General features: G+C 43.7%; 1 protein-coding gene across 3 annotated transcripts in view; it reads right to left on the bottom strand.

The window, feature by feature from the left end:
• The window catches only part of GABRG3 (gamma-aminobutyric acid type A receptor subunit gamma3), a 282,385-nt gene extending 262,413 nt beyond the window's left edge, over positions 1-19,972 (bottom strand). For all 3 annotated transcript variants that reach the window (XM_033147527.1, XM_033147526.1, XM_033147524.1), the window contains exons 1-2: positions 18,883-19,972; positions 9,583-9,731 (exon numbers count right to left, since the gene is read on the bottom strand). In XM_033147527.1, coding sequence (XP_033003418.1) covers positions 9,583-9,731; positions 18,883-18,935 — 202 coding nt within the window. In that variant the 5' untranslated portion in view covers positions 18,936-19,972. The remainder of the gene's footprint in view (positions 1-9,582; positions 9,732-18,882) is intronic.
• Between the last annotated feature and the right edge of the window lie 5,553 nt (positions 19,973-25,525).

The raw sequence follows: 25,525 nt of genomic DNA on the forward strand, positions 1-25,525 counted from the left end.
GAAAAGCCAGGGTCCCAAGCAATGCGGGTGATGTTTTCCTTGTGCATAGTGGCTTTTCGCTTTTGCCTTCAACCGTCCGACCCCACCCCAAAATAAAGCAGGGCATCCAGAGTGACTGGGTTTCCAATTATTTCAAGTCCACTGCCAACCCACACACCACCTTGTTGTTCTTTTTCATTGTTCTGGAGTGCCTTTGATAGCTACTGCCTTGAGGCATCAAAACGGGATATAAATAGAAAATAATCAGGTGTCATTCAGTTCATCAAAAGTGCTGTATTCCAAAGGTGTTTCTAAGCACAAAGAGCATTTGAAAATATAGATTATCTACTTCCATACAACTCACTGGCATTCATATTTGAATCCCTATTAAAAATTCACAACTGGTTGCTGGCTTCTTAAAAAACACACACACAACTATATTAGTTGACATTTCTTTTTCTTCTCTTCCAATTATTTTGCTTCTGTTTTCTTCCATTTATCTTCCATTTATTTTGCTTCTCTTTTCTATACCATGATATATTTTGCATTAAACTCACACAACATACCACACTTGGAAATATTCTCTTTTGGGGGGGAGGCTATAAGTCTAATTGCTTGTTTTTATTAAAGAAATATAGTGTTGTCCCACAGAGCCGGGGGGGGGGGGGTCCCTTACAGCACAGTCCAGCTGATGTTTGTTTACTTAAAAGCAAATATCACTGTGTCCAACAGGGCTAATGGGACACTTAATGGAACACAGACACTTAAGGAAACACAGGATTACAGCCATAGGGAACAGGAAATTAATGAAAATCCATTTGTTTGCAAAGAGCCTCACTTTAGTGAGTTTGTGCTCTTAGCTGTGCATTCAGTACTACACTGACACCTAGTGACATAAACCAAGCAGTACAACTAATCATTAGCAGAGCAAAAAAAAAAAAAAGAATGGGATCGTTCTGAAAGCTGGCTGTTTTGTGTTGCATACACCCAATGGAATGTTTCCCCACAAATTGGTTTTTGAAACGCATCTTAAATGCATAAGTGGATTTTTTGTAATCTAAATAATTTTTTTTATTTTCATGTAAATACAAGAACAACATATAACTACAGTAACTTGGAGAATGTCCAGTGGTACATTCTTATTAAGTTTCATATGCAGTACACAGTACACAAGCAATACGTTTATTTATGCATCGTCAATTCAAGTATCCTCTCCACAGAGATTCTTGTGTTGTGGGCAGAATAAGAGTATATTCTGTCTCATTTCTAAAGGAAAAGAATGGAAGCCAAGTCTCGCCAAAAGTGTCTATCCCTGAAGTGCCTTTAATTACCCTTCTATGGTGAGTAAGGCCTTCCGACAGAACCACATTCCAAATATTATTTACGCATGTTTCAATGGGGATTTCTACAGGTTGTTTCCAGTATCGGGCTATTCTTAATCAGGTTGCTGATAATGGAAAAAATACTAATTCTCTGCATTTAAGGTTATTATTTAAATTTGGGTCTAATGATAATGAGGCAAGAGCTGAATTGGGTGGAAGGGTTTGATGAGCAATTTTGGAAATAATCTGGAACACCTTTTCCCAAAAGGAGTATACCAATGTGCAACTCCACCATGCATGAAAATATGAGCCTATCTCTCTGCAGCTGTTCCGGCATAGGGGAGAGATGGTAGTGTTTATTTTGGCTAGACGTGATGGATTGCAGTGCCAGCGAAATATAATTTTAAGAGAAGCGTCCTGCAAATGAGCAGGGATTGTTTGTAGGGACGGGTTGTACCAAACTGATGGCCATTTATTATCTGCAATTATGATCCCCAAGTCTCTTCCCCACACTGTCTGGAGACCTCCTGTATCACCTGCCTATTGTTTTAAAATAATGCTATAAATTAAAGACGCAACTCCTTTCATGCCATATTTTGATTTGTTACATAGAGACTCAAATGACGTAAGAGAAGGAAGGCGTTCCAAGTATCTTGCAAATGTGCACAACTGAATAGACTGAAACCAGGTTAACTGGTTTGCTATGGAACAAGTTTTGATATGTCAATTAGTTGCTGTTTGACCATTACAAGTCAAAAACACTGTTTGAGTGATGGTTGTGTGGTTCTCTAGATCCTAACTAAAGAGAACCAGGGAGCAGGCAGAGAGGGGGGGGATGAAGCATGCATTCCAATTCAAAGAGGATAAAAGTTAAAAATAATAATTAAAAATTAAGTAACCAGAAAAAGAAAACTACATGCAATATATATATATATATATATATATATATATATATATATATATATATATATATATATATAAAAAACACTTGTCTATCTTTTAATGCATAATATGTTTTAGAAATGCTCTACAGTGGTACCTCGAGTTACAAACGCCTCAGGTTACAAACGCTTCAGGTTACAAACTCCGCTAACCTGGAAGAGTTACGTTGAGGTGAGAACTTTGCCCCAGGAAGAGAACGGAAATCGTGTGCCAGCGGCAGCAAGAGGCCCCATTAGCAAAAGCACGCCTCTAGTTAAGAACAGTTTCAGGTTAAGAACGGACCTCCGGAATGAATTAAGTTCATAACTAGAGGTACCACTGTATTGTACATATTGTATTTATATGATTAATTAAATCATAGCTTATGAAACTAGAGAATTCCCCTCCAATAGCAGAGGCATAGGAGCTAGCCATGTGACTTTGGTGCTTGGCAGAAAATAAAATGGCCCTCGGTTTAGCACCTGGTTCAGATCCTCTGTATGACCTTTGCTTTTTCTGCCAACATGCAATGTATTTAATGTTTTATCCCTTACCCAAGAAATCAAACTAAAACATCAAAAATAAAACACAGCTTAAAGTTTAAACTGAAGCAATAAAATGATGAAATGTCAAACTCCTTCCTCCCCAAATTCTCACCTGAATGATATTGATGTTATTTGGCACCAGAAATATAAAAGAGAGGGCAGCGCACAAATCTTTCTGAGGAGGGAGTTCCAAAACCTAAATGTCACTGCCGCAAGGTCCAGTCTCCAGTTGCCATCTGCCTAATGCCTAATGGCACAGAGGAAACTTCTGTTGAAAACTATAGCATATGGTCAGGTTGATATGGGAAAAGGCGGATCTTTGGATAGCCTGGCCATTGAAGACTTTTGTAAGTCAATGCCTGCACTCTGAATCGAGCCCAGAAAAAGACCTAGATGCCAGATTTTTAAGCACTTGGAATGTTGTGGTCAGATCAGCAAGTCTCAGTTAATAATCTGGCCATTTGATTCTGCATCAAATGCTTCGAAGACAGTCCTGTGTCTAAGAGTTAGATAACTGTAATCAATGGCGGAGGCACCCCCTGGGGGCGGGGCGTTGTGACGTCACGCCGCACGTTGGGACGGGCTGTGCATGCGCGGGAATGCCGCACATGCGCAGTCCATCAGCCCAGCGCTGCTGCTCCTGTGATGGCCGGGCAGGCCGCTGGGCAGCCGGCGGCTTGTGGGCTGCCCCGTCTGTGCTGTCTTATGGATGGAGCAGCCCCACGAGCCGCTGCTCGTTCAGCAGTTCACTTGGTCGCCACAGGAGCAGCTGCGCCAACTCGGATGCACTGTACATGCCCGGAATTTGAAAAAAATAAAAATAGAAAATGAACGAATTCCTATGCTCCACAAATAACCCAGAGATGCATTTTAAATAAAAGGACACATTCTACTCATGTAAAAACACGCTGATTCCCAGACCGTCCGTGGGCCGGATTTAGAAGGCGATTGGGCCGCATCCGGCCCACAGGCCTTAGGTTGCCTACCCCATAGCTTCATCCCTATTTCAGACATTGTGATATATCAATATATAGTGATTTTTAGCTGGTGATATATTGTGATGTTGAAAGCCAGATATCGCCCAGCCCTAATGGGCAGCATACCAATGGATGACAGCACATCCTGTCTTGGGTACCCAAGTATCAGTTGCATGAGCTCAAAAGTTGGGCTTTTTCCAATAGAAGACATGGAGAAGAAGATGGAATCCCATTAAACCACAGCAACAATGATGATTCACTTTCCTACCATTATGCTGGCATTTGCAAGGATAAGTGCTTCACAAAAACTAGGCTGCTGTTTATTGGAGTTATTTAAGTATCTCAATATACAGTCCGGAGTTATATGGACTTTCCTACCCCGTCTGTTGGAATATATATGAGATGTCAAATAATTTGACTCCTTGATCTAAGCCAAGATTTATGATTGCATGCTGAGAGATAATGGGAATTATTTTGCCAAAGGATCTTTCAGCATTGGGGAAAATGTGTAACCACAGCTAACATTAGGGAAACTCACTTTATTATTAGGTAGTTCCCTGTAGAATCATAACGTGATTTATTCTGCTCATTCCAGGCCTGTGTGGGAGAGATGATTTATTTCCAGAGTTTGTGACCTGGGGACAAGCTGCCCAGCATAAAACGAAGTAGCACTTCCAAAATTTAGCTGCAGGTGTAGCAATTGGCTGTGAACCATGTTATTGTTCAAACTTTAAGAGCTCCATTTGATCAGGTGTTGAAAGCTCTTTATGCCTAGCATGACGCAGCCATGAAATTGAAATATTAACAGCTTGTCTTCTAACACTGGATTTTACTATGCAAGGTTGTGTTAGCAGTGAACTAAGACGGGCTGAGTTCAATTAGTAACCAATTGCCTTTTGTGAAGCAGTTGGGTTATACAAGCAGGGAAATAAAACCCAACCCTTAAACAAACAAACAAACAAAAAACCCCACACCATATAGGCTATGGATACTGCTAGACTACTTGTTTATTGAGCATTCATCCTGATATATTTTCAGGGGGATAAGAGGACATTGGCTATTTGATGAGAATTCATTGCGATTAGTTTGTGGGGAGGTTATGCTGCATCAAAGTGTTATCCCACACTTTTAAGTGCATTTTCCTGTCATTTGCCTTTTGAAAAATGTCTGATCTTTGGAGGAAGTGACTTAGTTGCATGCGATTGTTTAGTTTGCTGCATGTGGTACACGGGGTGTTAGAGAATGGCTTCGACTGGCCGGCTAAACCAGGTGAGGGTAGCTGATGGATCTCAAACCCTCAGTGAGTTAAGGACTTCCTCTGCATACAAAGACAGGCTCTGGCAGATTGAGTGGACAAGACCAATAGTAGATCCAACAACCAAGAAGGTGGTTTCTGCACATACTGTAGAGGGAAGTGGGGCTTGCCAACATGGGAAGGTGGCTTCTAAGAAAAGAAAAAATTGGATCCTAAACTTCTGCTGCCTTGCAGAATATCTTCAGGAAAAGAAAAGACTAGGAAGTAAACCCTACCCAAATCCAGAATGGGTGGTGCCTTGTACGCCACTCTCCAGCGATTCCTGCAGCTAAGCTGGTGCCAAATGTATTGTTCTGCTTTGCTTTGGACCACATCAGTGAGGCTGCGGGAGGTCTTGTCATCTGGGCAACCCAGGACTGCCCAGACATGTGTCTCGGGGTGGTCAATTCAATGCTTCAAACGCAGTGATTTGATTTCACCCCAAGAGGCATACACCATTGCCTCTTGAGACAGAAGGATGCCAACAACTTTACTCAGTGCTATTTTTCCAGAAAAAGGAACGCTGGCACTCAACATGAACACCTCCCGTGTTTTCTTATAATGGCAATGCTGCCCACCTGAGAGGTGCCAGAACTGAGTTCTAGCTGAAAAAGAGCCCTGATTTTACTGAATATGTTGTGGATTTAAAATCTTTGCTGGGATTCCCACACCAGAGAGTACTCTCCCCTAACCAGGATCTTGTCATACAGGAATTCTCCTTTCATACCTATTTTTCCTTTGAACCATCAGAAATGTCCTATACTGTTCTTCTACTCTACACTCGAGGCAGCTAGTGGTGCTATCTCTGAGTTATTGCTTAAAGGTAAAGGGACCCCTGACCGTTAGGTCCAGTCGTGGATGACTCTGGGGTTGCGATGTTCATCTCGCTTTATTGGCTGAGGGAGCCGGCATACAGCTTCCAGTTCATGTGGCCAGCATGACTAAGCCACTTCTGGTGAACCAGAGCGGCACACGAAAACGCCGTTTACCAGTACCTTCCCTCTGGAGCGAACTGCTAGGTTGGCAGGAGCACTGACCAAGCAATGGGAGCTCACCCCATCGTGGGGATTCGAACCGCCGACCTTCTGATCTGCAAGCCCTAGGATCTGTGGTTTAGACTACAGTGCCACCTGCGTCCCTGAGTTATTGCTTAGAACGGCAGAATTACTGCATGCAGGTGTGTCTGGGAGCCTGTTCTCATCCACAAATCACTTCCTGAGTCTTTATCTGCATACATTGGGCTGATTCAATACAAATTAATTCCAGTTGCACAGCCCCTCATTAACAAAATAAACTTGAGCGTTTTCAAACAAAAACAAACAGCGAAAAAGTAAAATGCATTACAGCCTATTCCTCACACCTGGATGGCTTTCAGCACACCAGATCTATTCCTTGAATCAGGGATCTGTGAATCTAGGATGCAAACTGCTTGTTAAGGCAAATCATTTTCTGCCTGCTACCTGTTTAGAGGATTTTGTTTATTCTGGCTTGCAGCCCAGAAGTTGGACCTGATGGTCTTTTAGGCTTTTCCATCTCATATGATTCTACAAGGCTGTTCCCAATTTGTTCATCCATGCTTAATAATGGGTTCCGAGTTCCTCTGCCCAAGCCACTGCAAATGGGCCCTGTGTTAATTCAGTTATCTGAGAAGGACTTGTGGATCAATTTGCAAAGCTGCTACAGGAGTTTTCTGTCTGGCTAGATGTGCTGCTTTTTGCTAAAATTCTTGCGCAATGGATCTTTCCCTTCCTCTGTTCCCTCTGACTGCCAGGGGCTGGGCAGAGGAGGAGGAGTGGTGGTGACCGCCTCCCCATCCTGACCCTTCCAGGGAGAAGGAGAAAGAGGAAAACAGTATAGATTTACAACAGTGCTTTGCGGGAGGTCACAGCTCAGAGGCGCATGAGGGGAAAAGTTGGGAAATAATGGGAGAGGAGGAGCAGAGAGAGAGAGAGAGAGAGAGAGCATCAGCTGGCTGATGAGTTGTCACTAGAAAGCATTCCAGACCCTGGCAAGCCTTAAAAGTAGGAGAGCAAAGAGCTTGAAGACAGAGGGCGCTTAGCGGCACCACCCACAGAGCAGATTATGAGGACAACAAATGAGGAAGTGGGAGAGACGGGGGATGGAGATTCACTCGGGACAATGCTATTATCCAAGAGGCTGGGTTCTATAGCCTTTCTGTGTAAAGTTTGAAATAAAAAAAGGACTGTAAGAAACTTTTCCTTGTCTTTATACATCCCCGGGCAACCAGCTGGGAGCTGTTGACAGCACGCCGACACTGACCCCCTGTACATTCGTACACACACACACACACACACACAGAGAGAGAGAGAGGGGGGGGAACTTTCTCCAGAGGATTGAAAGGAAGCTACCAAAGACTATGTCTTATGAGGTTGCACTGGGAGGGAGAAACTAACCAAAATCAGGTAGCGGGAATTCGCCTTTCAATACATTATATGAATAATACTTTAAAGGGGGGAGGATTCTTAACCTGGCCACTTTTCTGTTGGAAAGAAAATGCAGCTGGAAGACTCCAGTTTGGAATGCATTTCTGATATGGGTTGGGGGCCCAGCTCTTAATTGTTGACAAATGTGCTTTTAACTTCCAAGAAGTTGCAGTGAAGAGGGCCTACTCCACTGCTTCTCGTGTATCCTTGAAAAATCACCCTGTAGGTCACTGTGTTCTGCAGATGAGTTTCTCCTGAAAGTCCCCAAAATATGAGAAGCCCACTCTGCAATATTTCAGAGCAGGGTTTTCAGTATGACTACCCCTTTTGTGTGGAACAGCATCCCTGTCAAGATAAGACAGGTGTCCACTATCCGGCTTTGAATTTTTTTGGTTCATCTACCTTTTCTATCTGAATGAAAAGGTCTCAGGCTTTGGTGTTCATTTTTTTTTTTTAAAAAAAAAAAACATCTTGGGGGAGGAGGTTGTACTGTTTCTAAAACTATTTTTAGCTGGTTTTATGATATGTTAGTAAATCATCTTGAGACAAATATAAAAGGAGATTCATAAATTAATGTGATGATGACGAATCTCTCCCCCCCCCCTGCAGCCTGCTTTCGCAGATACACTGTCTCTGAACATCTTAAGTTTTCAGATGGTACCCTCTGCTGATGAAAGGCATCCCTCAGCCAAACAAGGAGGAAGACTATTTTTCGTGTTCTACCCTGCACCCCAGTCCACTGAAAATCTACTCTGGAGGATTGGGGATTCTTCCTGACAGAGTTTCAGGGGTGGCAGAGGGCTGCAGTTGGAGCAGGAATTTCCCAAGTATCCCATCCGCTCAGTTCCACTAACATATGCCTTCTGTCAGTGCGGTGGACTGTCATGTGACAAAGGTAGTTGAGAGCAGAAGCAGTAAAGGAAGCAGTAAAGGAGTCTAGAAATGTTGTGAAATGCTGAAAAGCTGCAGAATCATTTAGGATGCTAAATCACTGTGACTCGTCTTGAGGACGACTCATTCTCTGTATAAGTATTGTATCTGCTTGCAGGCAGACTCGGTGTCTCACTCAGTGTCTCTGTGTGTCTCTGTGTCTCAGTCTCAGTGTGTGGTGGAGCCTGTGCTCAATGGAAACCCTGTGTATGCTCTGAAGCTAGTTTAATATTCTGTTCACTATGCTGTTATTTGCAAACAAGTTTACTTTAACCCAGTAAAGCTTTTATTCTTTTACTGAAGAAGATTCTGCATTATTAATTTATGCTGAGCGTCATGGGCATCCAATGGATACCACCCTCTGTTCTTAGGTGCCAAGGTTATACCTACATTCATATATACAGCTATAGATGTTTCTCCTATGAATTAATCCTAATCCCTTTTAAGATCCATCTAAATTTATGCATGTTATCACATCGGTTATAGTGATTTGCAGAAGTTAATTAACTATACAATCTGTCTTGTCCATCAACTACTACCTATCAACTTCCTTAAGTACCCAAGTTACAGTATTATGACAGAGGGATTAAAATGTCTCAGCTATTCACTCTCTTCTCACTCCATAGTTTTATAGATCTCCATAGTACCGGTATCAGTCATCTTGTTTTCCAAACTATAAAGCACTTAGACATTTTAACTTTTGACGCAAAGGAAGATGGTCTAGCCTTGTGATCATTTCAGTTGACCTTTTCTGTATCTTCCCCAGCTTTCCAACATTTTTTGAGATAGGGAAGCCAAAGTGTACTATTAAAAAGTCTAAATGCACCCATTTTATAAAATGCGTATATTTTTATTATGTTGCAAACAGCACCATCTTATTATGCATGTCTACTCAAAGGTTAGTCTCACTGAGTTCAGTGATGCACTACCATATATAATTACTGTATAGCATTACCATTTTATTTTCGTACTATTAACTGTTTGCCCCGTGTCTCATATACAATCCAATTTCTACTACAGGTTGTAGACAGCCTGAACCAAAACACATTGGTCTCTATGTACGCCTCTGATCATGTACATTGGTTACTAAAACAAAAATAAAATACGGACACAGCCACCTGCAATAGGATATATCCATTACAGAAAATTAAAGGGAAAGAAAGCACTCACTTCCAATGTCTGGCCGCAGCTTTTTATCATATTCTCTCAGCAACTTGTTTAACAACAGTGTCACGTCAGTGTCATGCGTTTTTGGAGACATTACCCATTTTTGGTTTGTCGTGAAATCTTCAAAGTCATCCTCGTCAACCTTTCTTGAGCTGCAATTCAAAACATAAACCATAGGACAGTGTCACATGAGGAAGGGCAGTGAAATGCCTCTATCTCCTCCATAATTCAGTCATTTCATGGGGGAGCATTCAGAGTTATTTGTTTTTCCTATTAAAAGAAGGGGAGGGGGGAAATCAAAGGATGTGCTAACTGCCACAGATGAAAGTCTAAGTAGGACACTCTAATGGAAAATAATTGAATAGTCTTCTATCATTACTTCTCACTTGTTCATGAATCTAGGGACAAATCCCACTATTCCTCTATATCAGTGTGATGAGCTGTTTTGTGTAGTTTTCAACTTGCGTTAGCAGCCTGAGGTGGTGGCAGAACACCCTGCAGAACTTCAAATCTGGCTTCTTTTTAACACATGCTTCTTCATCTCTTGCCCAGGAAGAAAGTGAAGGAGGGAGGATTAGTTATTTTAAATATTTCCTGATCATGTCACCCTGTTAAAAAGCCATTATATATTCTCAGCATTTCGGAGTTCAGGTATTTAATGTAGCATGTTTGAAAATAAGATAAAAAGTTTCCTGGACACATTGCCTTGGATCCTAAGATAAGTTAACTGAAGGAGCTTCATGGAAAGAATGTTTCCAGTCACCCACGTCTTCTTGCAGCTCTGAATTGTTGGGTGGGGGTCCTCCTGGGCAACATGGAATGGGGCATAGGGTATGAACTTCCCCACCATGAACCTCATTCAGTTAACTCATATTAGGATCCACATCTGAACTGGAGAGATTCTCCCTGCTGCTCCAGCAGCCCCACATCCCACATTATTCAGTAGTTTTCCCTCTGCCGCTGCCCCCAATACTCCAGACAGTGTTTTGGGGGGGGGGTCAGAATCAGCACTAGGTGAACAAATATTCTGACTACCCAGTACATATAACACAACTTCTTGTGTCCTTTACTGAAAGCATGGTGAATCTCGTTTCCATTTGAGGCATATTAAAATCATACATTTTAAAGGAGAAATAGATGAACGTATTCCCAGGGATAAACTTAAATGTATAGCGTTTACCCCTCACAATAGTAGTAGTAGTAGTAGTACTACTACTACTACTACTACTACTAATAATAATAATGGTACCCCACCCATCTGACTGAGTTGCTCCAGCCACTCTGGGCAGCTTCCAGAATATACAGAAGCATCATTAAACATTAAACATTGAAAACTTCCCTATACAGGGTTGCTTTCAGATGTCTTCTAAAGGTTGTATTGTTACTTATATCATTGACATCTGATGGGAGGGCCATTCCATAGAGTGGGTGCCACCACTGAGAAGGCCCTCTGCCTGGTTCCCTGTAACCTCACAGTGAGGGGATAGAAAGCCATGCTTTGCATGTGTGGTTTCTCTCCTCTATGTCCATGTCACTTTGTATGATGGGGCAGCCAGTGATGGCTGGTGGCTGTTAGGTCTGGTAGGGTAGAAGACAAGGAGGCCCACAGGAAGCAAAGCCAGATCTGGGTGCTGGAAGCTTACTCTGTTCACGGTGTAAACTGAGAGGGATCTTGGTGGATAAACCTGTGGTGGGTCAAGTAAACTGGATGTCATCTCTAAGTCCCTGTTTAGGTGTTTGCTTGAAAGTCCCAGAACTCCCTCCTGTCTGTGGAATGAAAGTTTGAAATTTACAGCATGTGTGACTCTGAAAGAAAATGTTATGAAAATGATGCACAGATGGTATCTAACACCAGTTTAGTTGGCCAAGATGGAGATTTTTATCATATGTGGTGGACATGCAAGAAAACAAAATTGTTTTGGGAGCTGATCTATAATGAGTTGAAAAAGATGTTTAAGTATACCTTCCTCAAAAAACCAGAAGCCTTTTTACTTGGCATAATGGGAGAAGAGATTGCAAAAATAGACCAGAGGTTATTTATGTATGCAACAACTGCGGCGAGAACATTACTAGCCCAAAAATGGAAATTACAGGATATACCAATGATTGAGGAGTGGCAGGCAAAGATGATGGACTATGTGGAACTTGCAAAACTGACCTGCGGGATCCAGAACCAGGATGAAGCAAAGTTCCAAAGAGATTGGAGTGAATTTATTGAATATATAAATAATAACTGTAGAAGTTTGAAAACACTAGCAGGACTAAAATAATACCTACGACATGGACTTGAGAAAATTGAAGAGACTGTGAGAGTAGATTGAACAAGAAAACCTGTGGATGGGAAGGAGGGAAGTCACAGCTCGGCAGAGCAAAGGGAAATAAGATATATATTAGATTGTTGAACTTCGCAGTTTTATTTTGTGTGTTTGTTTGTTTGTTTTTGTTGTTTGAATGTGAAAACCAATAAAATTTATTTTAAAAAAAGAACTCTCACCTGTCTGGGGGCTGTAGGAGTTAAGAGGAGGAAGTTGGTTGCAGCGATTACCAGATAATTTGGGAGATTTCTCAAGGCAGTTGTGGGACAAAGCAGGATTTCCTAGCTCTCCTCTTTCTTTACATGCACAATGTTACAAAATTTTGATCTTGCTCATTTCCTTTCCTTCCAGTTTGTTCACATCTCCCTCTCTCTCTCTTTGTAACTCTCCTGGGGTGTTGGGTTATGGTAGATTTCCATATTTGTTAACCTGCTCATTACGTCAGGGAGTTTGCTGCAGCATCCTTTCATTTATATGATGCACCAGCAAGCAATTGGATATGAGTACAGCCTAAGTTAAATTACAGTTTAATACGTCTGGGATATTTGAACTATTTTTTTATATATATATAAAAACCAAAAATGTGGAAGGAAGCTGTGTTTCATTGCTCATGGGACTTATTTCTAAGCCTTATTGTACTTTCTCTCCCTCCCTCCCTCCCTCCCTCCCTCTCTGGTGATGACACTCATGATTTGTCAAGGTACATTAAATGAATTATTTTCTTTCGGAGGTGAGTTATTAAAGACTACAAGGCAAATTCCATCTGTATTCAGCTGCAGCCAGTGCAACTCCATTGCATGCAGAGTAGTTCTGGGTTGAGTCGTACCTTGAGTACATATCAACTGCTGGATTCCTGCTTCCTTTCAGGCAGGTTTCTCCACAGTGAAAGCACAACTCAACCTGAGTCCCATTCTACTCCTAGAAGTGGATTTAGGGCAGTAACTGGTTCCATCACACTGGGCACCGATCCTAGGGGGTGCTGTGGGGCGTCACAACTATGGCATGGTGAATTTAAAGAGCAACGAGAGAAGTTGTTGAAGAGGAATTAACTTGATTTGGAGTAGGAGCTGATGGAAAAAATTAATAGAGGGTAAACGAATGAAAGAAGAACTGATCTGGGGTGATTTGTTGTGGGGTGCAAATTAATCAAAGAATTTATTTGCAGCCGTTTGGATGAGGAAATGGTTGTCCTGTGGCATTTAAATTGTAAAAATCTGCATCTATACATATACGTCTTCATATGAAAATTGGTTTCTACGGGACCAAGCCTCAAATCTTTTATGTTCCTACCAGTGCCCCTGAGGAACTGATCACAAACAAACAATGAACATGTTCACTGCCAAATAATACTTTGAACAGGGGGAGAAAGTGAAGCTTAGCTATATCTGCATTCATGTCAAACATTTCGAGTTTTTAAAATGGCTATGTACAGTAACCAGATTATATGTGGGTGGGTGAGACTGGAATATGAATTAACTCAGCATGCATATATGTTATTGGTGAGAGGGGAGATTTCATTTTGTAACTTTTTTCCCCCCTGTAAAAAGAAGAAGCGTCTGATTGTATTGGCATTATTTTCATAGCAAATTGAACGGCTTGAAAGAAATTGCCCAATGGGAAATGTAAGGACAGGTGTTTGATTTTAAACCTCAAAGCATTTGTTATGCAGACTGCACGATGGCCCTGCACTGAGAATGGTGTTTCTTCTATAGCTTCCCCAAAGTCCTTAATTTATCTTACTAGCAATATGCTCTTTGTACCTAGGACTAGAGCTGAGCCAAAATGCTGGGTAGGGTGCTGTCTTTGTAACTATTGACAAAGTTCTTCACCATACATCCTTGAGTAACAGGGCGAGTGAATGGATCATGTTATGGATTGTAAATAGCTAAATAAGGAACAAGAGGTGGATTGTATAAGTAAATGGATAACTTTGATTGTAAGCAATAGAAACACCCCCCCCCAATCCGTATGGAGGAGCAGCCAGTTTTGTTTAATGTACAGTGGCACCTCGGTTTACAAACTTAATCTGTTCCAGAACCGAAACCATTCTTAAACCGAGGTGCGCTTTCCCTAAAGAGGCCTCCCACCGCCGGTGCCCTTTCACCGTTCGGCTTCCATTCTTAGACCGAGGTAAAGTTTGCAAACCGGGACACTACTGCCGGTTTTGCGGAGTTCGTAAACCGAATAGTTCGTAAACAGGGCTGTTCTTAAACCGAGGCACCGCTGTATTCATAAATGATCTGGCGTCAGATGAAAGCAGTGAGAGGTGACGAGTTTGTGGATTATACAAAATTACTCAATATATTGAACCCCCAGGCAGACTGGGAATAATTCTAAAATTCCACTCCAGGCTGGGTGAGTGAACAACAAAATGGCAAATGAGATTCAATGTGTGGTATGCAACTAAATTTCACTCAGAGTAGACTCACTAAAATGAATGATCATGACTAAACTAAGTCTATTAATTTCAATGGGTCTTGTCTGAGTAAAACTTTCCAATGGAAGTGGGAAGTGAGCCATGCTTAGGCAAGAAAATCGGTCAATTATTGAGAAAGGAGTATAAAAGAAACAGGCTGGTACCATAGTGTCTTGGTATGCATGAATGGCGTGGCCATGCTTGGAATATTGTGTACAGTTCTGGCCATCCTATCTCACAAAGAGTATCACAGCTGGAAATGACAGACAAAATGGGATCAAGGAGATGGAGTGGCACCAGGAACCCATGAGCTTCATTCAGGTGTCTATGGATTTGCCGTTGAAGATGGAAGATGGCACATTGCATACTTATTTTGTTGCTTCTTTTATTTCTTGTATGTCTATAGCATTCAAACAGAAATACAGTGGAATTCTAAGGAATAAAAGAAGCAATAAAATGCAATTATAATTATTCTGATATTTTGCACACCACAGTATAATAGCTACACCTGGCAGAAAAATCCACCGAGCCCCTCAGTAAGTGGTCCATGGGAAGAAAAGTTTAAGAACCACTGACCTATACCGTTGACTGGCCAAAGTCACTGTTGAGAACAGACCAAAGAGAGTCTTTTCCATGCAATGAACAATGAATTTGTAGAATTCACTTCTACAAAAACAAAAACAAAAAATGATGATGTCTGCTGACTTAGGAGGTAGACAAACTCATGAGGATGTCAAATTAGCAATGGAACCTCTATGTTCAAAGGCAATAAATCTCTGCATTTTAGTTGCTGGGGAGAGTTGTCTTCATATGGGCTTCCAGGAAGCAGGATGTTTGACTGGATTTAGCAGGGCACTTACGTTATGAATGAGTTGGGGCCTGGGGTTTTTATTTATTTATTAAAAATCCAAGCTTACATCAGTTGTGCTGGGTGTGTGATCTGGTAGAATTTAGACCCAGAGAGATTTTGCAGGATCCAACTAAGGGTGGAGTGAGGAGATGGAACAGAGAATGGAGGGGAAGAATGCTGAATTGTTTGTGTGCTTCCACTTCTGAGCTAAAGTATCAAATCAAGTGGGGTGGGGTGTGTTGTAGTTCTCTATCATTATTCTTAGCAACTGTCTCAGCCTCTTCTTTACAAAGTTAGTCGAAGGTAAGTGCTATACCACAGCTGACTTGGGATGATATCCTTAATCAGAATTTTATGTGTGTGTTTTCTTTAATTAAGCCAGTTGCATGGGGTTTCCAATCTGATTAAGAAAGTGGTGCTGTGAGGTGGGGTGTTTAACCCTTTCCCACCTGCTGATCTGAGTCACTCTTCTGAAGCTGCTATTTGCCCAGCCATGTCAAATGTATCACTATGGTGTCTGTATGAGTTCCTCTTGATGGGCAAATGGGATGGGAGTATGACTGAACACCTCTTCCCTCAGGACAAAGTTCCCCAGTCACAGTCCCACAAGGCTGCTGCTTTGAAGGAAAATGAAAGAAAAACAAAAAGCATGTGTCCAATTTAGTTGAGCCTGAAGCAATACACAACTATGATCAAGTTAATTTAGGTGGCAAGTTCCTTATGTCAGGGAGTTTATTGCTTAAAAAAAGAGAGTACAGAATGGCAGAGAAGACACACTTTGCATGCAAATGGTTCAGTCCCTGGGTGCTTCAGTTTAGTAGGGATGGGGGACACTGTAGCCATTCAGAGGCTCCTGGACTTCAAGTCCTATTAGCTGCAGCCAGCATGGCCAAAGGTCAGAGGTGATGGAAATTGGAGTCCAGCAACATATGAAGGTCATGGGTTCCCCATCCCCAAATTAAACAGATGAGTGCAATGCCCATCTCTGCCCAAGGCTCCAGAAGAGCCGCAACCAGTTGAAATAGATAGTCCTGCGATAAGATGGACCAACATTCTGTCTCAAGAGAGCTTCATGTGTTCCTTGAGGATGATATATAAAAGCATTCCCTTTGGCAACTGTATGGAATGCACAGAACCATTTGTATGGGGCTGATCAGGCAACATCCACCATGCCACCATGGTCGCTTGCATAGTACGACCATTGCAGATGGGTTGTTTCCTTTCTGTGCAGTAATATTGAATTAAAGTGGAGCAATATTCACTCATTGAGCTAGCACGTCTGCTGCAGGACACAATAGGGTTTCCATCTCCCCAGTGGCTCTTGGGTCTTGCTAAGAAGGGGAGAGCCCTAACTCAGTAGGCAATGGTGCATGTAGAAATTCCTATTGTCAAGTAGGACAGGGAAGTCCCTACCTGAAACCCCCAAGAGTCACTGCCCATCAGTGTGGGCAATAGTGAGTCAAGATGGGGCCAACGATCTGACTCAGTATAAAGCAGCTTCGGAGGTTCCTAAATCAAAGCTAGGAAGCTCTGAGAGCCAGTCAACATTGTAAGCATCCCAGGAGACATTGTACACACTGTGGAAGGATCTGGGACTAAGTAACTACTACAGACACTGATCTTTGACTGAAGCTTTTTCAGATGCACCACCCTCTAATTTTCCCCCTAAAAGGGAACATCATCAGCATTTTCCACAACCCTAAAGCAATTCAATAAGACCAGGGTGATTTTATCACTGCATATTAGAGGATGGGAAGGGATAGAAAGGGCAAAATGACAGAATAAAATGTGTACAGTTGTCACCAGATTAAAGCAATTTTAGTCAATGATGTGAAATAAATAAATCTGCATTGTGTGTGTGTGTGTGTGTGTGTGAGAGAGAGAGAGAGAGAGAGAGAGAGAGAGAGAGAGAGAGAGAGAGACTGGATGAGCAACTGAGTCTTGTGGCACCTTCAAGACAACAAATAGCACCATAACCTTTCATTGACTAGAGCCAACCATAATCACTTCCTCATTAGTCTTCGAGTGGGTAGGGACTCTCTGGCCCTCCAGATCCTTTGGGACTCTAAAGTTTCCTTGGCCCCAGGCACAATGGCCAATGGTCAGGGATGATGGGAACTGCAATGCAACACCAGCTGAAGGTCCCCAGGTCCCCCTCCCCCCTTAAGGTGCCTCAAGAGACTTGGTCCTTCTTCCTGTAATGGATCAAGAGGCCTCCATCTTTGGACCTTGTTCTCTTGGAGGAGGCATCCCCTCCTGGATGGTCGTGAAGGGGGAAGCTGGAGCTTACCATTTGCAGTATCTGTAAACACTATATTATTATTTTTTTTAAGTGTTGTCCAGTTATTCCGCGATCAGATGCCTTTCTAGATGAATAAAAAGGCTTTTCACTTCATTTTGTATCGAGAGGTTGCAAGCATCCCTGACCATGTATATTCGGGGACAGTTTAGAGGGGGAACAGAATATCTCCAACGTTATAGGTGTGTGGATACCACAGGAATGATGAAACCATAGATTCATGCTGTACTGGTAAGGGAAAGCAGAAGGTGTATTGTGGGTTTCCCCAATAACGTGGTTCAACTGCAAAGGAGTTAACTTTGATTGACATCCTGCCCGTTAGCTGAAGTTTAGCAGAATTATTTCTGCGAGGAGAGGGATGGCAAAGAAGTGGCAAAAGAGATCCCAATAAAACCACCCAGAGCAGGGCAAGCAGATCGCTCTCTGAATGACCATGCAGGCATTTTCCAGAACGGATTGTGACATGATTATTACCGAGGCATTATCGTAACCCGGTATAATATGATTATCAAAGGAAACCATCTCTCTGGATAATCCCGGACAAGATATTTAGGCAATCGCTTTGATCCGTCTAACGAAATGAGCCTCGCAAGACATTCCCCAGATCAGCTGCGGAGAAACAAAAGCGGACTAATCAGGCTAATTGCCTTGATCAATTTCCTCCTGTCTTGGTCCTCGACTCGCATGTTTAAAGATCAGCCGTCATTCGCCCCCAAATCTTGACCCGGGTGAGTGAACGTCAAACCTTGGATCTCACCGCGGCGCCACCCAAATCGCTCGCAAGTGGATCCTTTTTTAAAATAAGAGGGTAACACTTAACACACAAACCACTTGGGGAATCTCGTCCCCCGCAGACAGAGTCTGTTTTGGGCTATCAGAAGCCTGGCTTTGCAAGGAAGGTTCGCTTTAGATTCCCTTACAAAGTGCAGAGCAAACTTCTTCTTCTTCTTCTTCTTCTTCTTCTTCTTCTTCTTCTTCTTCTTCTTCTTCTTCTTCTTCTTCTTCTTCTTCTTCATGGGTAGGGGTGAGCGAAGGGGCTTGGGACTGAGAGAGACTCCAGAGGAGGACCACCAGCGATTTCTGGAGCCCTGGAAAGGGGGGAGAGGATGCTTGTATGGAAGGAGCAGCATCTGGGCTTACAAAGTGACAGTGTGTGACTACGAGTTGCTCGCAGCTGGTCTATTTCACGGCGCCTCTTCCCAGCTGGGGAGAAAATCACGGCTGTGGAGGAGACGACCCCCGCCCACCCCCAAATTGTTGTCATCATAACGTTATTTTGGGCAGCTGGAGAGATGGTTCTTTTTTTCGGACACGGACATTCCAAGAAAGGGGGAGGGAAAGAGAGAGAGAGAGAGAGAGAGAGAGAGAGAGAGAGAGAGAGAGAGAGAAGCAGACTAGGAGAAGCGCGCCAGATGAAACTTACCAGGCTTGGAAAACGGACAGGAGGAAGAAGCCCACCAGAAGCTTAGCGGACATGATCCGAGCAGCGCAGCCAAGCGAGGGGAGAAAGTGCAGCAGACCCAGAGGAGGAGGAGGAGGAAGAGGTTGCAGGAGATGTTCAGGCAAAAGGGGAGGAGGAGGTATCTGAGGTGAGGGAGAGCAAACCACGGATATTCTCTTCTTTTCTTCTCTGTTGGCTGTTCCTTATTCCCAGTTCTGCGCGCTGCAAGGCATATCCCGCTTTTCCTCCACGTCTCCCATAAGGCAACCCCCACGACCCCCCCCCCAAGTGCAAAGCGAGCTTCCCCTCGATCCCAGAGGGACTCCGGATCCGAGGAGGGTCTGACAGGTGGTGGTCCGAGGTGCTCCACAGCCCTCCTTCTTACCCCCTTCCCCTCCCCCACTTCCCCCCCAATTGTCTAAGCTGGTCAAGCAAGGTGCTGGTCCACGGGAGGGTCGCGTCAGCCAGCCATGCCCCTCGGCTGGTGGGGACACGTCCGAGGAGGAGGAAAAGAAGCGCCTGCAAAAAGCACATCAGGCGTTGGGCAGGAGGAAAGCTCCGATCCCCGACGTGGGACGCTTCCTCCGGACCTGGATCACCGAGGCTGCGTAGGGTCCCTCACCATCTGAGAAGCGCCCGGTGGGTCTCCCCACTCCCTCCCTCCCCTGACGGCCAAGAGATCCCTGGCTTGTTCCCGGGCAGCTGGAGCCACTAGGAGCTTAGACGGTGCCTCTCCATCCTTGAGGGTCAAGGTGCTCCAGAAGAAATGGAGGGGGGCAGTGGAGGAGCGGGATGGGGGGGTCTAGTTTCTCCCCAGCTTGACTAGGCGACGGCAACAGCAGCGGCAGCAACAGCAGCACCTCCCGGCGCCGCCCGCGCCTCGCGAGGAGGCTGCTGTGTTTGGCTGACTCCTTGCCAGGCGACCCACGCTGACAGTTATTGAGGAGCGAGCCGAGCTGAGCCTCGTCAACATTGCCTCGGATGTCCTTGCAGGAGCGGGGAGGTCCCTGCCAGCTGCAGGGATGGCCAGGCGAGCGCGAAAAAGGGCGGTCACATCCCTACCCTCCCACCCCACCGCAGCTTTTGGCAAGACTTGGCAGCCAGGGATGGGCGATGAGTAGGAGGAGGCGGAGGAGGAGGACCTGAATCAGAATCTGGTGGGCCAAGCAGGATGCTCTCTGGATCTGGAGACGAGTAAACACGAGCGCCGCTGCTGCCATCCGCCCACTGCTTGATCCGAAATAGAACTCGCGAGCGCAGGGATATCCGGGCAGGGAATGAGGTGGGCTAGTTGCTCGCGCTCAGGAAGGTTTGCGCAGGTTTCTAGTCCGCATGAAAACAGGTCTTTCGAAAGGGAACGGGCATTTCCCTCTCCTCCTCCCATTTGCAAAACAAACAAACCCGCAGCAATAACGATTCTTTGCTCCCAGGTGGAAGTGAAGAGGAAAGGTGATCCAATTCCCCTTGGCTACGAACAATGGCACCGTGACCCCCAAGTCACAATATGAAGAGAATGTCAATAGCGAAACGATTCTCTGGAGCAACTGTGCTGAGCTCGCTGTTGCGATGGACTTTAAGAGGACTAACCCCATCCTCGACAGCCTGGAGTAGCTTTGGAGAAATTATTTAGGTTCCTTTGGCTAAAAGAGATTGGTAGCCACCAACTCCAACGAGATTCTAAAAGCATCACCAACCTGTTCACCTGTGTGCTCTTTTAACGTCTGAACCCTGCTATCAGGGTAAGAAAAGGACCCTGATCTCCTTAAAACTACTCAGCTATATTATAAGGACTGTATATCAATGGAACCTACAGTTAACTCACATGGAAATCAACGTATATTCCTACCTTTTTTTACAGCATCCATATCCCATCCTTTTCTCCAAGGAGTTCGAGGCTGCATACATAGTTTCCCCCCTCCTCATTTCATCCCCACCACAACCCTGTGAGGAATGTTAGGCTGAGAGGCAGTGAGGGGCCCAAGGTAACCCAGTGAGCTTCTTGGCCAAGTGGGGATCTGAACCCTGGTCTCGCAGGTCCTGGTTGGACACTCAAACAACTAGGCCACAATAGTTTGAATTATTTGTCGATAACTTGTCTCGGTGACTTCCATGGGATTTAACCCAGACTCGTAAGGCTTAGCTTACTGATCATACAGGGTAATGAGGTTCTACCATGCAGAAGTGACAGAGCAAACAATGTCACTTTAGACTCTGCAAACTGAATACAGTATTGTTTGGAACACACTCCCTTGTGTTAAAATCCCATGAAAATAGAAATCTACCACATTAGAGACAAAGATTCGGTTCTTTGCCTGCTGTTCTGGGTTTCTATTTGCAAGGAGGTGTTGGGGTTTTTTATGTAGGGAAAGCTTTCCGAAACGTGAGGACATTTTTGGAAGCTCAGCCTTCCACCTCTTCCTGATTCATTTGTAGATCTGTATAGCTTTAGTTGAGTCAGGACAATCTAAGCACTTTAAAGGGTCACATCACTGAGATGTACTCTGCCTCCTCATTTTAAAATGGTTTTGTCTGCTGTTGTCATAAACCATCGCAAAGATATGAAAAGGCGGAAAATGCTAGTTTTATAAAAGGGTCTTTGCCCCCCCCCCAAATTGTTGGATTCCTGGGGGAAATAAGGTGTTTATCATTCTATTTCATTCATATTGCAGTTACTAGTTCAGAGAGAAATGTGAGTTGCATGGGGGGGGTAGTACAATACAGTGGTACCCCGTGTTACGCACGCGATCCGTTCTGGATCGTGCTATGTAACACGGGCATGCTTAACATGAACCCCCCCCCTAAAAAAACAAAAAACCTGGAGGATTGGGTGTTTTTGCACCTCTGTGCATGGACAAAGTGCGCAGAACGCTTCTGCACACCCGCGCATCATGCGCGCTCCGGGGAGGACTTCCAGGTCGCAGAGGTCCGTAAGTTGAACGTACGCAACATGGAGTGTATGCAACTCAAGGTATGACTGTCCAGTGTTAAAACAAAGGAGATAAAAAGCCCTATCATTTAAATTCTGTACAGGAGTCACACTAACAAACAGATAAAAAGTTATGTGCACATGTAAACTTAAATGGGATATAATGGAATAAAAACACAACACACTATAAGTTTATTAGGAGCAACTCAAAATTGTAAATCAGAGTTTTAGAGTTCTGCAAAACACTTCATTAGGCTTCATTTTTAAAAAGAAAACAATTCCCCCAAAAGGAATACAGTGGTACCTCGGGTTAAGAACATAATTTGTTCTGGAGGTCCATTCTTAACCTGAAACTGTTCTTAACCTGAGGTACCACTTTAGGTAATGGGGCATTCCGGTGCCGCCGCACCACCGCCGTGCAATTTCTGTTCTCAGCCTGAAGTAAAGTTCTTAACCCGAGGTACTATTTCTGGGTTAGCGGAGTCTGTAACCTGAAGTGTCTGTCACCTGAAGTGTCTGTAACCCAAAGTACCACTGTATGTGGTGCCAGAGCTGGGGGTGGAATGTTCAGGATGCTCATGAGATCACAGATTGCCATGAGCTGTACAGAGACCAATAAAGCCCCCCCACACACACACACACCTTCTCTTAGGGGACATAAAAGCTTTCTCAAATAAATAGTAATTGCTTCTTTGTTCCGTTTTGCTTTTGGTGCCATCTTTTTCACCGGCTGCAAAACCAAGCTCATTATTCTGTAATAATAAAGCCATGGCTTCTTCCATGCCCTCTAACAGCATCTTTTCAGGTGTGGAACATCACCCCCCCAAGGGTGGGGTAGGGGCAAATTATAGACTTCTAGGCCTCTTTATCTGACCTGCTGAACTCTCTTCAGGGCCACACCCCTCTGACCTTTCTTCATCCCCCCCTTCTTCTTCTTCTTCTTCTTCTTCTTCTTCTTCTTCTTCTGGCCTAGCTGAAATGTGTACTTGAACTGTGATGACTACATCTTGCTTGTCTGGATGGAAGGGTGTGTGCACAAACCATCCTACTGAACAAATGTAAAATTTACCATAGTTGCTCCTGCTACATGCACTGCTTGCACTGTATGTTGGAAATGTTTCCCCATCCCTGTAATGTGTGGGATATGATCCATGAGAAGCAGTCAAGTACAACTTTCCTTGTAATGCTAGAGAAGACATGCAAGGGAATGTTTAGTCCAGCCAGTGGAAACTTCCTGTTCCACCTGGCTGGAGCATCCTTCCTTTTGCATGTGATAGAAGGTGGGTGTGACCTAACCTGTCCAGGTAACAAAAGGACAAGTCACGCAACACACTCCCCTCCTTTTTGACTTCCTTCTTTGTTTGACCAGCTTTTAGCTAGGACTGCTCTGCTAGCTCTCAGCTAGCAGAAGCACTGGGATTATTCCCCCATATGGGCTAGATCCACATGCACATATTTGTAACTAAGTCTGCCTTCAGGAATCCAGCTGTGAACTGATGTGAGTAAACTTCTTTTATTGACTCTGAATAAGATTGTGGCATCTTTATTCTTTTAAGAGGGATTCAAGGGAATTTACCAGGAATGTACAATTCAATCTGAGACAGACTGGGTTGTATAATAGTGAGAGGCTCAATAGAGCCTGCAACCAGCTATCTGCTGTGCATGTAAAAAGGGGAATGTAACTCTGCTAAGTAAAGGAACTTGCTAGCACAAGTTAGGAAGGATATTAATTAACAATATATCCTCTCCTGCCACCCTTAACATTCTCACAAAATAAAGATACAATAAAGATCCCTTGTTTCCCGCTGCCCTCTCATGTACCAACACAGCTATCTGATTATGACTATTATTTGCATCAGAAATAATTAACTGGGGAAACCCCCATACTACTGAATGGGAGATCTGTCATTGATGTCCACAGACCAAACTTTTGTTGCTGTTGTTGTTAATTAACCCTCTACTTATTTAGGAGTAAGGGCTCCTCCACACTTCCTCTTGTCTCACCAATTTCCCCTGGAGAAACCCACTCCTTACCACTGAATTGGAGCAACACCAATCAAGTTTTCCTCAGATTGATGCTTGCTCTAATTCAGTGGTAAAGAGTGTGTTTTCCAGGAGAAAGCAATGGAGTAAACAGAAAACCACTCTGACTCATGCCACTCTGACTCGGGCACGTGCTTTCTAGGCACAGGAGAAGCAGAAATGTGGGTGAGCTCTAAGTCCCACTGAGATCAATAGGATTGCACCCTAAACTCTCTTGGTTTTAATAGAGGAAAATTAAGCAGTAATACATGAACTCAAATTTGATAGATCATGCCTTCCTCCCTTTTAACTGGATGTCACTAAGTTGTTCTCCCACACAGAAGCACAGAACTAGCCCCAGATCCATTGAGAAGTGAAAGGTAGGGGAACTCAAATGCATTTCTTTGAAAATGAGTTGCTTTTTTAACAGCAGCTTTTCTTAATTAAAGTTGTCTGTTTTTATATTGACTGACTTCATTTGTTGCACGGCTCTTCATAAGGGTGAAGCAGTTTATATAATAAAACCACAAGCAAGCAAGCAAATTCACAAATACAATTAAGCCACACGTGTGTTCAGCCTTCAAAATACAGCAGTGCATCAAAGCCAATTGTACTACCATGTAGCAACAGAAGCAGCTCTGCTTGGCCTACACTATCACAGAGTTCACTGGGAGCAGCCACCAAGATGTCCTTCACTTGAGTTCCCACAAACTGCGCTGCAGATATTGGTAGGACAGACAGAAAAGGCCTCATTCAGTAATCACAACCTGTATTCTTTTTATAACATCATAAGTAGATGGTGATTCTAAAAGTAGTGTGAAATGCAAAAGAATTTGTGCTTATTCATTTATCTTAGGCTGCAATCCTACAGCTGGTGGGAGGACTTCTGGGTTTGGGTGGGTGCATAGCATGTTTCAGATCTCTCTCTCTCTCTCTCTCTGTGTGTGTGTGTGTGTGTGTGTGTGTGTGAGAGAGAGAGAGAGAGAGAGAGATGTTCACCCTTGTGAAGTGAGATCCAACTATGTGCAATCTAGCCTACTGCAGCAGAAATCTGAGTAGCCCTTGCCAACTTCAGTAAAGGCAAAATCTATGCCATAGGTAAAGGCAAAAAAGGGAGGGTTTTCTGGGGTTGATCAGGGCATTGCAAGAAAACATGGCTCCATAGCCTGCCCTCCAATGACATGTCCCCAAAATAGGGGAAGACATCTTACTGGAAGGAGCTGGCAGATCTATTTTCACTGCCTCTGGAAATTAAAAAAGCATGGAACAAATGCAAACCCCACCACCTTCACCTTTCCCAGCTGCTGTCCTGCATATAGCCTTGGACAATTCAGATTGTCTGATGTCATCACTGACCCCAACACATTGGCAGCACCGTTCTGCCCATGAACTGTTCTCCTGGGTGGTGTGGATTTTCTAAAGCCTGCTGCCTCTTTGGAAATGGAGTCTTTAAACCTCTGCTTCCACGTAGGAGGCTATTCCCATGGTTACATTACCTCACTACAGTTCATGCAAATTAATAATTACCTGCTGTAAATGCTACATTTGTCTGTTGCCAGAAGGGCAAATCTAGTTCAAACACAGAAGTTCCTACAATTGGAGGGTTCTTATTCCTCCTTGTTTTCAGTGCTGCGACCAATATGCTTCATGCTAATTTTCTACTTGGAATGTTTGTTT

Source organism: Lacerta agilis, chromosome 4, assembly GCF_009819535.1.
Source record: "Lacerta agilis isolate rLacAgi1 chromosome 4, rLacAgi1.pri, whole genome shotgun sequence".
NCBI lineage: Eukaryota > Metazoa > Chordata > Lepidosauria > Squamata > Lacertidae > Lacerta > Lacerta agilis.